The 15338-nt window shown below is 38.6% G+C and overlaps 1 protein-coding gene across 8 annotated transcripts in view; it reads left to right on the top strand.

The window, feature by feature from the left end:
* Positions 1-15338, top strand: part of TRPS1 (transcriptional repressor GATA binding 1) — a 223914-nt gene that overhangs the window by 37552 nt on the left and 171024 nt on the right. For 5 of the 8 annotated variants that reach the window (XM_048286556.1, XM_048286548.1, XM_048286549.1 and 2 more), the window contains exons 2-3: positions 1736-1894; positions 4886-5814. In XM_048286556.1, coding sequence (XP_048142513.1) covers positions 1858-1894; positions 4886-5814 — 966 coding nt within the window. In that variant the 5' untranslated portion in view covers positions 1736-1857. The remainder of the gene's footprint in view (positions 1-1735; positions 1895-4885; positions 5815-15338) is intronic. The other 3 variants (XM_048286554.1, XM_048286553.1, XM_048286552.1) reach the window with 2 other exon arrangements.

Genomic DNA, 15338 nt, shown 5'->3' with positions numbered 1-15338 from the left:
TCCACAGGGCTTTTTTGTGGTCCTAATGATTTTAATAATACTTTGTGCTATGTAGCACCTTTCATTAGAGGATCACAAAATGCTTTGCAGTCACTAATTAATTAAGCCTCACAACAGTCCTGTGAGATAGGTAAGTATTACATGTATATTAAGCTGAGACACTGAGAGTTAATGATTTTTTGCTGCATTATTCTGGGAAAATGATTGATGTTCAAGTGCCGTATGTGCATTATATGTCTTTGTGTGGGTGTGTAATATATATGAGTGTAAAAGTATTAATTTTACTATCCCTTAACAAAGATGTCCTACTTGAGCCTGTTGAATATAAATGTGTATTTTCATTTAACTTTTTGTTGCTGCAGCATATTGACTGATAATATCACAGTCTTCATATACCTTTGACTCAGTTTGCTCTTCATCTGCTTCTGCATCTACTTGTACAAAGATTAGTCAGTGGCATCTCATAAAATTCAAACATATTTCTAGTTGGATTATTCTGTTAAAAAGAGCATATGACTAAGATCTGACCTAAAACTGCAGCACAAGCACCAGGCAACAACCATTCTATTGCAATAGGCTTTGATGACAAGCCATCACATTCAGTAAAAGTAATGAGCAACAACAGTGACCTGCTGGGGAGCTGGTGATCAGCAGGTAATTAGCCATTATCTCCACCACTAAAAAACTATTGATTACCAAAATTTGTTTGGGTTATCTTTTTCCTTTTTTTTTTTTTTTAAGAGGTACACTAGTCACCATGGTAATTCATTATCCTGAAGTACAAACTGATTTTAGCAGAAGTTTTTGTTTCCAGGGATAAGCTGACGTGAGTGATTGTTGAACAGTAAAGTCTGTATCTTGCAGATGTATGAACAACATAGAGTAGCCTTGGCTGTTTTTGAGGGAAAGTACGTATAGCTATTATTATTTCTACTTTAAAATAGTGTGAGTGATGATATCAGCTAAAAAAACCCCAAACCCCATGTGGTTTAAAGGTAATTTCAGTGTAAGGAAGATAAGATACAAACCCCTGGAGTACAGAGCCCAAAGACAAGTACTGCAACTTGGGCCTTATCTAAAATTCCCTCTGCTCTAGAAGTCCTTTCATTCACATCAGGCTTAGTAATTCTTTTATTTTGGGCAGATCACTGTTTGCAGTGATGAAAAGGTAGTTCAGTCCCAAAGACTGTTCTTCACTCAGCTTCTTTACTAGCCCCCAACAAATGTGCTTACTATTGCAATGGCATTTTAGAGAAGTGGGAAGTTGCCTGCTAACAACAAAAGTAACACCACTAATTTCATTTCAAGTGGAACACAAGGCAGCCAGCAGAGGTTAACTTAAAACTGCTGATGGAACCAGTTGTTTAGAAGCCATTAACTATCCCATTAGACCAGTCCCATGATGGTGCATGGGAATTTTTAAGACACTTTCTACAGCTCATTTTCAGCATTTACTTAAAACTTGTTTAAGTGTTCGGTGAATGTTACGTCTGAGACAATTTTTTGTCTTTTTGTGTGAGTGCATGTGTGTGCAAGAGCACGTGTGTCTGAGGAGAAGAGAGCTATGGGATTTCTCGTGTTTGAGGGAAATAGAGACCAGCAGACTCTATTTGTATAGTGCCCAGTAATAGATGCATGGGAATGTACAGTAGGTATAATAATGTTTTTAAGTAAAAACCGTATTTTGAATGCATAATTTAGGAAGGAAAACCTTTTTTTTTGTTTTGTTTTGCAGATATACAGATCAGCTCTCAAAATGTCTTCTGTGTCTTCCGTGCATCTTCTAAGACAATTGCATTAGCCCGCCTGCTAGTTGACTAATAGAATTAATAATTGTAAAAAGCACTCTAAAGCCACATGCCTTATGAAGTCAATGCTGGGTATGATTTTACAAGTATGTGATCTATTTTTTCAAGTGAAATTGTGAACCGAAAACGTTCTTGGCACACAATAAAACATTGTGCAATCTGTTATTTGTCTTAGAGATAATAATTTCAGAGTGGCTATATTCTTTCTGTATCTAACTTATGACTTGCTAGGGGATGGTTTCTTCAATTTAGGAGTATTGCAAATGTAGTTTTATTTACATAATATGTCTCTGAAAAATGATAGTGGTGGAATTTCAGCGACAAAAAAATCCCCGTGTCTTTTCTTACCGTCCCTTGAGTGAATATCAAACAAATAAATGACAGATGACTTTTCAAAAGCTAGAAGAAAAAAAGAAGGAAAAATACTTTTAAATTCAACTTATTTCTTCTTTCCTTTCTTTCTTCAAGTGTAGAATACTGCATGAGAAGTATCCATTAGAGAGATTGAGTTTTCTTTTTTCCCCTTCATTAACACCCAGACTCACAAATACATTGGGAAAATTAGAACTAAACTATCTAGATCTACTGTCCAGTTAGCCTGTATACAGTCCAGATTTTTCTTTTCTTTAAAGGGACTTTTTTTCTGTCCTTTTTTCTGACTCTCTTCTGTCAGTTGTCACAAAGATAGCAAGTCTGTAAGCTTTCCTTATCTGCCAAAAATATCTGTAACAAAAACATTTTAGAACATTGCATTTAGTCTTGTTTAATTTTGACTGAGGTAACAGTCATGATGTTTACTTTCTCGATTTCTGATTTTTCTTCACTGTGCAGTCAGGACTTCTTTCTCTGTCGTCTGCCATGAATTGCATTTAAACGGAAGTTATTTTAAAAATGGTTTGGGACGTGTAACCAGTAGAAAAATATATACTTAGCTGAACACCTACCAGAGATGCTCACAGATATTTTTAGTGTGTGTGTTAACCAAGAACATTGATGGAGACTCACAGAGAAGTAGTAATGCTGAAAGGCTGACAACTATATTTATACCATGAATTATATATGTGTGCATGTAGTTTTAGTAGGCTGAGTCTGTATTGTAATAGTTCTCTTACCACAGCAGAAGATACTTCTTTTCTCTTAGTTCTGAGTGACTTCATGGTTCAGAAGTTATTGGGGAAAAAAAAAGTACAATTTAGTTCATACGTACCCTGATAGGTGTGGTTGGCGTTAAAGAGAAAACATTTGGTTCCAACCATACGTGTCTTCTACAGTAAGGAATCACAGTAGGCATTTAAGAAACCTATTAAGGCCACACGGAGTGTCAAAATTTCTGTAACACTAGCCGGCATTCTGTGTGAAACCCGCCTTGCTGTAGCCCATGCTGCCTGTGGATCAGCTCAACCACAAAGACAACAAAGCCAGCCCAAGACACAAGTTGAACATTTCCCCTAAGAAGTTGTCTGTTTTTATCAACAGAGCATATAGTGCCCTTTCATGTGGAGCAGATGTAAATAAGAGCATGTACAGACGCCTGTTCTTTTATTTTTAACCTCTGTCCTCGGCCTTGCTTCTCAAAGTACTGTTTTGAGAATGTCGTCTGCAGCTTTCAAGGGTCTGGATACAGCACCATTTGGAGCACATCAGTGCTGCTCCCAGAGTCACCAGGTGGTCCTCCCGTGGCAGAGCAGAGTATATCTCCAGTGCCTCTGCAGGGCCCGGCTGTGGCTGGGCTGGAATGGGGACTCAGACTTGAGTCTGTAGCTCACATCTCATGTGTGGTACTGCAGGCTGCTGCCACCAGACCACACACAATTTGGCAAAGAGAAACATCCATCCTTGAATACAGCATTGGCAAAGATTAAGAGCTTAGAAAAGTTGTGGCACATCTGTCTTCTGCCCATAGCTAGCATGTGAGCACAAATGGATCAAACCAGCTGGTGATGAATATCAAATCCAGAACCACAGAGTGGAGAGAGCAGGGGAGTTTCATATATGTATTTTGTCTTAAATAGGGTGGGGAAGGTGAAGTGGATGAGGAATTTGACTTAGTACCTGCATAGTGTGATTACTTGTCCTTCCATAATCTCTCCTGTTCAGAGAGCAGCTAACTCACTGGTGGCAGACTCCCCTTTTCTCTCTGATCCTTATTGCTGTCCTGTCTCAGCTTTTTTAAATGGATCCTGGAAGTGTACTTGCAGATCTAGCAGTAGTGGCTATGTCTACAATGAGGACTGAGCAGAGGAAGGTTTGGCTGATTAGATCCATGTGGATTCCAGGTGTTTTCAGGGTAGATCCTGGCTCAGCCACACAGGGATGTCAAATGTCTGGATCCAAGCCTGTAAAATTTTATTGACAATGGGTTTCCTAATAAAGTTAGTTTCTCTTTGTTTGGCAAATAGAACTAATTACATGAATAATGGACTGTGGGGCCAGACTCTAGAATATCCGTATAATCCTGTTTGAAGTTTATGGGCAGTAGGAGGGGGAACTTCTGCTATAGAGAAACTGATACCTGCTTAGGAAAATACTTTCTCTGAAACCTCAAGTACTTACTCTCCTAAATCTGTTTTCTCCCTAATAACTTGTTTAAGTTCTTCTTAAGAGTATGTCTTTTAGGTGTATTTTTGGAAAGCTACATTATATGTAGTTGTACTGTGTATGAACAGTAGGCTTCAAAAGTTTATTTTTCCACTTAGTTTTTAAAAATTATTTTAAAAGAAGCCTTAATTTAAAATTCTTTCTGCCAGTCCATTATCATCCCAAAAGATAATGAAATCTGCAATTCACTGACTCTCATGGAAGTGTTTCTGTAGGTTTGTTAAAGTTCTCTTTTTAGCTAAGTTCAGTCTTAGTGTGCTAATTTTTTAGAAGTTTTCTGCATAGTTTAAAAACCTAATCAACAAAAATTTTGTGAAAAGTTGATGTACTCAATGTATTCATATAATTCAGAATGCTTTTAAAAGTGTCAGGTTTGTAATCTGTTACATATCTTGTATATCTTGAATAATCCTATAGGTTTTTTTTTTCTTTTTTTTCCTCTCTCCTTTTTTTCTTTCTTATTTCTTTTTCTGTGGTAGATATGGTCCGGAAAAAGAATCCCCCTCTAAGAAACGTTGCTAGTGAAGGTGAGGTACAGACCCTTGAGTCTACAGGTACTGAAAGTGAAGAGTCTGGAAGAAAAAAAGAATTTTCTGCAGAGCAGATGCAAGAAAACACTGACCAGGGTGATGCGGCAGAGTTAAGTAACAAGGAGGAACTTTGCATGCATGTCCAAGAGCCATCTTCCAGTGTTAAAAAGGACTTGAAAAGCTCCGTGCTGAGTGAAAAGGCTGGCTTCAATTATGAAAGCCACAATAAGGGAGGAAATGTTCCATCCTTCCCTCATGATGAGGTGACAGACAGAAATATGCTGGCTTTCTCATCTCCAGCTGTTGGGGGAATCTGTGAGCCCTTGAAGTCTCCTCAAAAATCAGATGCAGATGACACCCAAGATGTGGTCTGTACCCCGTCAGGAGATGCAGCAGAGACAAATGAGGAGCATCAGATGTTGCCAAAAGCTTCAGATGAAACAGTGCAAGTGCAAAGTGGTCAAACTGATGGCCAAGGCTCAAGCCCGGTCCCCACGGCCTCAAAAAACCCACAAGTGCCTTCAGATGGGGGTTTAAGGCTGAACAAATCGAAAGCAGATTTGTTGGTAAATGATAACCCAGATACAGCGCCTCTGTCTCCAGAGCTTCAGGACTTCAAATGCAACATCTGTGGGTATGGTTACTATGGGAACGACCCCACAGATCTCATCAAACACTTCCGCAAGTACCACCTAGGACTGCACAACCGCACCAGGCAGGATGCTGAGCTCGACACTAAAATTTTGGCTCTCCACAACATGGTGCAATTCAGCCACTCCAAAGACTTCCAGAAAGTCAACCGCACTGTGCTTTCAGGGGTACTGCAGGACATCAATTCCCAGAGGCCTGTCTTACTAAATGGGACTTACGATGTGCAGGTTTGTATGCTCCCAGCCTCCCTGCTTCTGCTCACTGCCTTCTCAGATGCAAAGCCAGTTCTTGCAAAGCCTTTCCTACCTACGTGATTAGTGTGTCTCATATATAACCTGCTTAAGCCTTAAGAACCGTTTTGGTCTATTTTAGCCAGGCTTTCTGCAGGTCTGCTGAGCATCTTGTGCAGCAGAGGAGTATTTGGGTTTTTGACCAGTGACATTTCTGTGTACGATTTAGTTGTTACGGTAATCAATAGTGAGAGATCTTATTCAGCAAACAGGCAAACCACTGAATTGGTAATCATATCTGAAGGATTTACTGTCATGGAAAGAAAAGAGCAAATAATAACGAAAAATAACAACCAGATAGAAAAAAGACAGCAGCTGGAAATTAAAAATGTAATCCTAAATTATCAGCTGCTGGGAGTCAAGATTTGGCTTATTGATTCTTTATTAAGATGAAATAAATGGCAACTCTTGGCAGCTCTGAAGTTGTCTAGTGCCAGAAAAACAGGATACACAATGGGTATTTAAAACATTTCAAAAAGTAACAGTAATCCATGCTGTTCCTCACGTTAGTAAGCCTGTAAGAAAAGGATTATTGCCTCAGTCATTTTCTCATCTAGTTGAAGTAGGGAAAAAACCACAGATACTGCTGGGAAAAAAAAAATCTTATTTTTACCATGAAAGAGTGAACTCAGAAGTTTTTCGTGGACTCTCTGTTAGTTTCTTATCAGCTAATATTTAATTAGCTAAAAGAAGAATTGATGGTGCTTTAAAAAAAATCTTTGGTTTGAGCTGAGAGATACAGTAGGATATTTCAGTATTTTATATGACACAAAAATTCAGATTTAAGAAAAAAACAAACCAAAAGTTTGCATACAATACAAGCTCAAATGTCCATCCATTTTCAAGTGACTGCATACATGGAAACATTGTACTAATCACCAGATAAAACTCCCAGGGTATGGTAAAATAAAAAGGTAGAAAGGTGAAAATATTTAATAATGCTTACAGAAACTGTAGCCGTAGGAAAGAAATTTTGCAAGACAGGTTAAGATGGCTAACATCTAACTTCAAGGAAGAAACCAAAACCAGGAAAACAAGTCAGGAATTTGAAGCTTTTCAAATGATTTAAACTTTGCCTCTTTTTAAAGAAACTCTACAATTTCTTTGTGGAACAGCAAATCAAACTAAGGTCGTTACTATGCAAAAAAACTGCAATCTTTGAACTGCTGTCTTACTAAAAGATCACTGTCTCATGTCAGACACTCTCTCCTGTCAAACTCTGATTAGAAAGCAAATATGTGATATAGTTAAAAGAGGTTAGAAGTGAATAATGTCAAATTGTGAAATGATGATTTATAATTAGCACATAGTATGATGTTAATACCTGGATTTCCTGCTATAGTTTCAGTTTGCTGACTTCAGGGACAGCATCTTAGAGCAACTGATCCATGTTGTCAGGAAGACATTCAAACTGGAACAGCTCAGGCATACAGTATAGAGGAATTTGAGTTTCTAAACACACTTTCATTTCCTCCAAACAATTGTTTCGTTAGGTCCTTAGTTATTTATAGGAACGTTTATGCTTGATTAGAATGAGCTGGACACTTTTCCTTTGCAGTGCTCTCAGAAATAAAACAGATGTGTGAGCTATCTCAGTTTGAACTGATAGAATGAGAAATAAAACAGCTGAACCTAGACTATACTTGTCTACTAAACTCTGGCAGTAAGATACTGCCGGGGAGACAAAAAGTGGTAGGAAGCAGCCCATAGATAATCTACTTAAGATCAGTCTTTGCTCAGACGAAAAACATTTTCCAAAATAGAACAGACAGCCTATAAAACGTTGGCTATTTATTTGAAAGAAAAAATAAAAAATGGATCTGGAAACTTAATTTTTAAGGGTGCTAGTTTTCCCTGCTCAATTTGGGAATAGAAGATTATGTAAGCTTTTGTGGCAAATGCCATACTTCATCACTTGCACATGCACCAGATGTTGATCCAGAACATGTCATAAGATAAGTAACTGATTAATATTTTTATGCTTTCTCCTCCCCCACTCCTGATTCAGAGCAGCTTTGTGAGATTCATAAACAGAGTAAAAGAACATCTGAAAGTCCCCTTTGCACCCACACATGTTTATATTACTCCTGTATCCATTTTGGAGGGCGTCATGGGTTAGCATTTTTTCTCAGGCATCTGAATGGCTGACGTCTCCTGCCACAACAAGGGACTGTATCGATGGGTGCTCCAGTTAAAATTAGTTCCGTCAAACTCCTGTATAACATGAGAGGGAGCTAAACCTGTATAATTTGTTCATGTAAACAATATTATTTTGTGTAGGTACTGGGCTAAATGAAAATAATCCCTTTGTAATGAACTTGAAGTAGTAATGGACTGGGCTTAGGATCTGATTTATTGATCCCCTTGCACTTAGCAAACTGTTCCGTTGTAGCTGGGCTGGAAGTTATCAATAGATTTACGGTCTCAGGCCACGGAACTGGGCACAGAAGGCAGAGAATGAAGATGACTGACTTTGATCTGGCTCACAGTAGTCGGTTGGAGATCATGGTATATGAAGATATGTAATAGTGAGGGATGCTATGGAGCCCCATCGTTTGCATTCATAACAAAGCAAACAAAAAACAATGGGAAAATGTCGGAGTGCAGGAAAAAACAGTATCTCCTGTCCTATCTGCAGAGATCTAGGGATGGGATCCATTTGCTGAGGGCTTGGAAAAAGAAATCGAATGCATTTTTGGACTTGTATCACAGAAGTGAAGTTAAACCTCAACCCCAGCCAAAAAACACCCTCTCATCCCTAAATGCAGCTTTTAGAGGGTGTAGTCAGCAAAACTGGGGATATACGTTTGGCTTCACATACAGGTATTCAAATAGTGGGACTGTGTTTTGTAGTACCTGGAGAGGATTTGTCTGGCTACTGTGTAAATAATCCAATCTTTCTGGCCCTACTATTGTGCAGACTTTTACTTGGTATGAATATTTAATCCAGCAAGATTCCTTTGTCTTTTTTGAAAATGTTATTTTCTGTTGAAAATCTCCTGTATTCTTTGTTCCCATTTTTCTCTTGAAAGGTTTTTGGTTCATTGAGTTATAATAAATTCCATAGGATTGGGTAAAATCACTGAGCAGTTTCTGGGAGATTAACTTTCTTGCTGCTATAGATTTCAGAAAACATTCACTATCACATCTCTGAATTCCCAGGGAATGTATTAATCAGCTTTATAGCTTTTATCAAAATAATATTTGAAGTGAGTACAATGGATCTTTTGCTGATGTGCCCCCCATTACTTTTTCTTCACATTTAGTTAATGGATCAATCTCTATAGGCAACTTTGTCTTGCTGGATATTTGAGCCTGTGTAAGGCTTTGTGGATGTGCCTAAAGCAGGAGCCTTTACACTGTATCTAAAGACTTCACTTAAAATAAAATTCATGTGACTAAGTTAACAGCTATGATGCTGAAAGCTATTGCCTTTGCTGCTGTATGATTAAGTCTCCCTCTCTGTTTGATCTAATGACTCTTTAATGTGTATGTTAGAGTCTGGAGACAGGCAAGTTGCTGGCAAGTAGACAGTAGGCAGTCTTTTTTCTTACCCCCAATTTTTTTATGAGGAGTAAGTGGGACAGCTTCAACAGGAAGGTTGGAGGTGCTGTCTTCCATATAGCAGCTTATAGCTAAGGCGTAGGACATGCCCAGTGAAGGTGAAGAAGCAGGCTTGGATCCCCTCTGACAGAGCAAGGAAAGGAACCTACTTTTGCTGTTTCCTGAACAAGTGTTCAAGCCATTAGGCTATTGTGTAAGAGGGAGCATGACCCCATTTCCTGGTATGTTTTAAAAGAGAATAGTGTCCCTCAAAGAAAAGACAGAAATGTCTGAATTCAGGTAAGGGTTTCAGATGACATGTCCCAAGGGAGAAGGGTATTTATGCAGCCATGAATAAAGACATACTGCAGTGCTCAGCAGTTCTTATGGTTGATTCATATTGTGTATGCTACCTCTGAGGTGCTTCCTGCTCAGCATGGCCCTGGTTCTGGAGCTTATTGGCACGGATCTACCTCCTCTTCTATTCAGCCATTAAAAAGATTCAGAATTTACAGAAAACTCTTTTTTTTTTTTTTTTTAAATCCAGTCCTCTGATTTGGATTGTTTCATGGTTTTAGATCTAGACAGACATATAAGAAGACAAATTTCTGAAAAAAACATGGACTGATAAAAGCCATCCTTAAGTTTCTTGATTGTATTTCAGTGCACCTGGGTGGAGAGGGAGGGAAGAAAAGGAATAAATTGCTGCATTATCTACTACCCCACAGAATAATGAGAGGTTATCGGCTGTTGTTTTCCTCTGTGGTTCTAGACAACCAGTATTCTTAGAGTTGTCCTATACCACTCAGCCTAATGCTTTGTCATATGTGAATCACAGAATGATTTGAGTTGGAAGGGGCTTTAAAGCTCATCTGGTTCCAATCCTCCTGCCACGGGCAGGAACATCTTCCAGTAGATCAGGTTGCTCAGAGCCCCATCCAGTCTGGCCTTGAACACTACCAGGGATGGAGCATCTCTGGGTGGGGCATCCACGATTTCTCTGGGCAACCTGTTGCTGTGCCTCGTTATGCTCCCAGTGAAGAATTTCTTCCTAATACCTTGTTTAAACCTACTCTCTTCCACTTTGAAGCTGTCCTATCACTACATGCCCTTATAAAAGTTCCTCTTCAGCATTCTTGTGCCCCTTTAGGTATCGGAAGGCTGCTGTAAAGTCTCCCTAGAGCCTTCTCTTCCCCAGGCTGAAAAGCCCCAACTCTCAGCCTGTCTTCATAGGAGAGGTGCTTCTGCCTTCTGATCATCTTCATGGCCTCCTCTGGACTCACTCCAATAGGTCCGTGGCTGCCTTATTCTGGGAACCCCAGAGCTGGATACCCATCCCCAGATGGACCAGGTGGGGTCTCACGAGAGCGAAATAGAGGGGGACAACCACCCCCTATGACCTATTGGTTACATATATGAGTACGTATAATGAATAAGGCTAACGACTTCTCCAGGATTTTCACAGCAACTGAAAGCATTTCTGGATGTCCAGCCAGCAGGCTGCTCAGTGTCCTAGAAAGTGGTGGAAGTCCCCACACAGAGTCTGTAAAGGTCTTCCTTTTGTATCCTTTATAAATCACTGGCGAGTTCCATGTGTCTACATGGTGTTACGTCATGGCTGGTTTTTAGTGGTCTGGATTTAAGTATATGAATTCTGGCATTTTTTCTGTTCTCAGGTTAGACATGTGTGACTAGTATAAAGTCTGGTCTAGCTAGGATTCAGCTGAATGAGAACCAGTGATTTTATTTGTAGGTTCTTCTTTTTATCCTCCACGCTTATATTAACAGTTTGATTGAATATGAAGCCTGAAGGTAAGACTTAAAAAAAATGTAGGGGATTTTAGGGGTACAGATGTAATCATCAGTACTTCTCATGATAAAGATTTTAATTTACATTTTGGGTGGTTCTGGCAAAGGGGCTCTTACAGCTATGGTGAGAATTACTGGAGGCCTAATCAAGTACAGCATTTTCTTTTGTAATATTAGCAAATAAAACCTTAAAGTTTGACTTTGTCATCAGTTAAGGTGACACAGATACATAAGTGGTTGACATAAGCAAAACAGAAACATGTATATGAATGATTTCATTTTCCTTGCATGGTTAGACAAATGGATCCAAATTTTTTATTGTTTGTCTCACTGACTTAGGCTCAGTTGTCCCTAATATAGGAATTAGGTCTAAAGAAACTGAACAACTGTTGCTGCATATGATGTATCCCGATCTCTTGGACCAGATTGTGCCACGCTAGGTTTTGCAGCATATGCTAGAACACAACTTGCATGAAGGTGGATGTCGCACAAGAGGTATTTCATGTCAGCCATGTTACAGACTCTCCCTGGGGACTTTCCTGATAAACTGAAAGCTATCAAGCTATGTTGAGTGTTGCACCTGCATGTGGGCATACCTGTTTATTTTGAATCTTATTTCTGGGTCATGATGAAACTTGGAGGCTGCCTTGCACACTCGAGAGAGTCACCCTTCAGGAGCACAGGATTCAGTGTCTCTTTTAAATAACTGACATGAAAAAGAAATGGTGGCAGGTAGAGAAATTGGTGGTGGTAAATCACACATATAAATAAGTCCATATGCATGTGCTTTTGTGTATACATATATTTGCTCGTTATACATATACAACTGCATACATGCATATTTATAAATATGTGAAAAAGCACATAAAAGAGGTATTTAACTTCTATATTGACAATAGCTGATAAGCAATGATTTGTATGATTATATGCAGTAGCAGTTCTTTATTTTGCTTCTATGGAGATATTAGCAAGTTTATTCTTCAGAATGATAGGCAGTGATTTACAGCATGTCAGCTGCTAAATAGTAAGTGCCTGGGAACATTGCCTTGCTCTGTGACAGAAATAAGTTACTTGAGCTGCCTTTCAGTGAGAAGTAGTCTATACTAATATTAGAATATTCAGATGGATGGTTTGTAGAACAACTCGTGATGTATTTTCACAGCCTTCAAAGCAAAGTTGTTTATCTGTTGATATTCCTTACCTTACTGCAGGGATATTTGGAAGTGTTTGAAGAGAGGTTAATAAAGACAGTTGGTGAGGCTAGTAATATTGGTGCTTATATTTAAAGTTATAAGCTGCTAAGATAGCCTCCAGAAAGGATGAGAGCTCAAAAAATAAAGTTCCTGGGGAAGAAGGAAAGCAGCTTGGTTTTCTTCTGGTAAAAATCAGTGCGAGTTTGCCTCTAAGCCTGTAAGTCAGTGTGAGTTTACAGTAGCCAAGGAACTGTCTGGTAATTTTATCTACAAAGAATAGAAGAAATGGTGGTTTTTAGATATTAGTCTAGAAGCACTAGTTAGCAAATTAAAGTCTTGATTTTCTGTTTCTTTCTTTTGTTGGTTTTGCACATCTGGTCTCTTGACCTTAATTTAAGTTCTGTTATTGTTCTGTCACTTTGTTTTAAAAATGCTTATAAAATTCTAATGACACAAAAACTGTGTTGGCTTCAATGGCAACAGAATAAACCTCAAGAAGAATGCACTTACTTCGAATGAATGTGATCCAATAGTTTGCTTTCTTGTTTTGGTAAGTATGAACCGCCCAGAAAGCCAGGAGTTTACCCTGAGTTTTTTGCCTTGTGCAACATAGATTTGTGCACCTATAAATTAATCACAGTATAGTAAATAGTTTTAAGAATATACTCTGAAGATTCTCCTAGTTTAAAATGCAGAAAGAGGGCAAGTGAGAGGGAGTGAATTCTCCATACAGGAGGTTAGAGAACTGCGTGGTGTTACACAAACTTGCATGAAAGCCAGGAATCTGTTCTGGCCTGCATGACATGAAGAAGTTCATATAAATATGGGATGGTTAAAATGTTCTGGATGCTATATTGCACAAAGCAAATGCATAAACAAGAGCATTAGAAAATACTTTAGGATTAGAAGATTAAGAGTAATTGCAAAGGCAGACTGGATGGCTCAGGAGATTGGTAAGGGATCTGGAGCCTTTCACCTCCTGATTAGCCAAAGATGTAACTCAGGTAAGAAAGAAAAAACAAAAGAAGATTCATTAATGTTTGATGTTCCAATGCAGATGGATTCTAATCAGTAGTTGCAGAAGAAGCCAGGGGTCAAAGACAGTTTTACCCTGAGCGTGTAAGCCTTGTGGTTGAGTTTCTCATGTGGATATAGTTTCTGCTGGTAGAATTTTCTTCGTGAAATACATGATTACAGGAGCTGGCAGATTTTCTCTTCCTCTGTGATTTTTTTAAGTTTCTGTAAGAAGTATTTGTAAACTGCTTTGGCGTGATGGAATTTAGGATTGAATTTTGAAAAGGGAGGAGGGAGAATAGGGTAGCATTTGGATCAAGGGCAAAATAAAAATCAAAGACACATTTTTTAAGAAAAAAAGAAAAAAGAAAGTACTTCTCTTTGCCCAAGTCCATCTATTCCATGAAATCATTGTCTTGACTAATTAATGTAGACATATCTTTTGGAAACATATAGTGCAATTACACAGCTTTGTTGAAGTACTTGCCAACATACTTTAGAAAGTACATCTTGAAACATTGTCAATTACCGTGTTATCTTTTCTCCTTCTTCCGGCTATTTTTGGAAGTGTGTGGTGTATGAGGAGATAGCTTAGTTGTATGAACATATGAGCTTCAGATTTTGACAATTTTTCCCCATTAATGAATAAACTTAATGATTAAGAGTTTTGAGTTTATGGAAATCTTACTGTGAAATATATTTCGGTTTAATCCCAGAATGAGACCTGGCTTTGATTTTTAAGGAATAACAGTGCAACCACCTCCAGCACAAGAATAGAGAACCCATTCTAGTATGTCTTCTTTTATTACAGCATAATAATTAATATCAACTATAATGCCATAGTTGAGGTGCTGCAGAAATAAGGTTTCATAAGCAAGTGACAGTGAAGGGAAGAATTAAATCATGTTTCCAAAGTCTGAACTTATATGTTAGGTTCTCTTTAAAAACAGAACTGTGAAGATTAATTTTCTTCTTTGTGTGTTGAGGGAACTGTTGATCTATAGTTGCTCCTACATTTCCGGTACAAGCTGTAGCTGTATTTGTGACTGCCACTAGCTGTGTCAGCTGTTACTTTGGACTCCAGTGCTAGAACAGAATTGCAGAATTTTAGCATTGCTTTTGTTTAGTTTTTTCTTTATGTTGGGAAGAAGTGTCTACTTAAAGAAATGTAACTCTGCCAGAGCAGAGCAGGGGATTAAGTTTTGTTGGGATCAGAATGAAATAAGGGAGCAAATAGAAGAATCTATCACTTCTGGTACCACATAGAAAAGTGGACATTGATTTCTAGGGTAGGTGTATGTCTGTATCTGTCTGCCCGTCCATCCATCCATCCATCCATCCATCCATCTACCCATATTCCACTTTCTTCTTCTCTTTTTCCTCTTTGTGGGGCAGGTCAGAGAGAGCAGGAGGTTAAGGACAATTACATAGCCAGTGAAGAAGTTTAGTGCCTGTACATAGAGATACAACATGTAACTGAAAAATCTGTAAGTCAGGCCAAGATTTGAGCAAGGTGTGGGAATCCAAACAGTTCTGCAAATGTATGGGTTTCTTCCAGATGTGGCTGGCTGAAAACTGAAACAGATTCAGTTTATACTGTCATTTAAGTGCTTCTCCCAAACTCTTTGCATGGAAACCAGTTTCTTCAGTTGTCTTTGAATGATAAGCTTCATGGGGCTTTTCAGTAGGCTTTGTTAGTGTGAAAAGTGGCTTTTGAGTGTAATAACATTAAGATGTTCTTGAGTTACTTTTCACATACATGGTCTAATGCAATGAATTATTTTGAATTGTGGCAGGTATTCACAGAAATGCCAAGCCAATAACTGGTAATCAATTACATTCCAGTGGTGTAAAGATTGTATGTGTCTCCCGCATTACAAGAGCTTAACACAAGCACTGTGG

This window comes from Corvus hawaiiensis, chromosome 26, assembly GCF_020740725.1.
Source record: "Corvus hawaiiensis isolate bCorHaw1 chromosome 26, bCorHaw1.pri.cur, whole genome shotgun sequence".
NCBI classification, from domain to species: Eukaryota; Metazoa; Chordata; class Aves; order Passeriformes; family Corvidae; genus Corvus; species Corvus hawaiiensis.
This window is presented reverse-complemented; position numbering and strand designations above follow the sequence as displayed.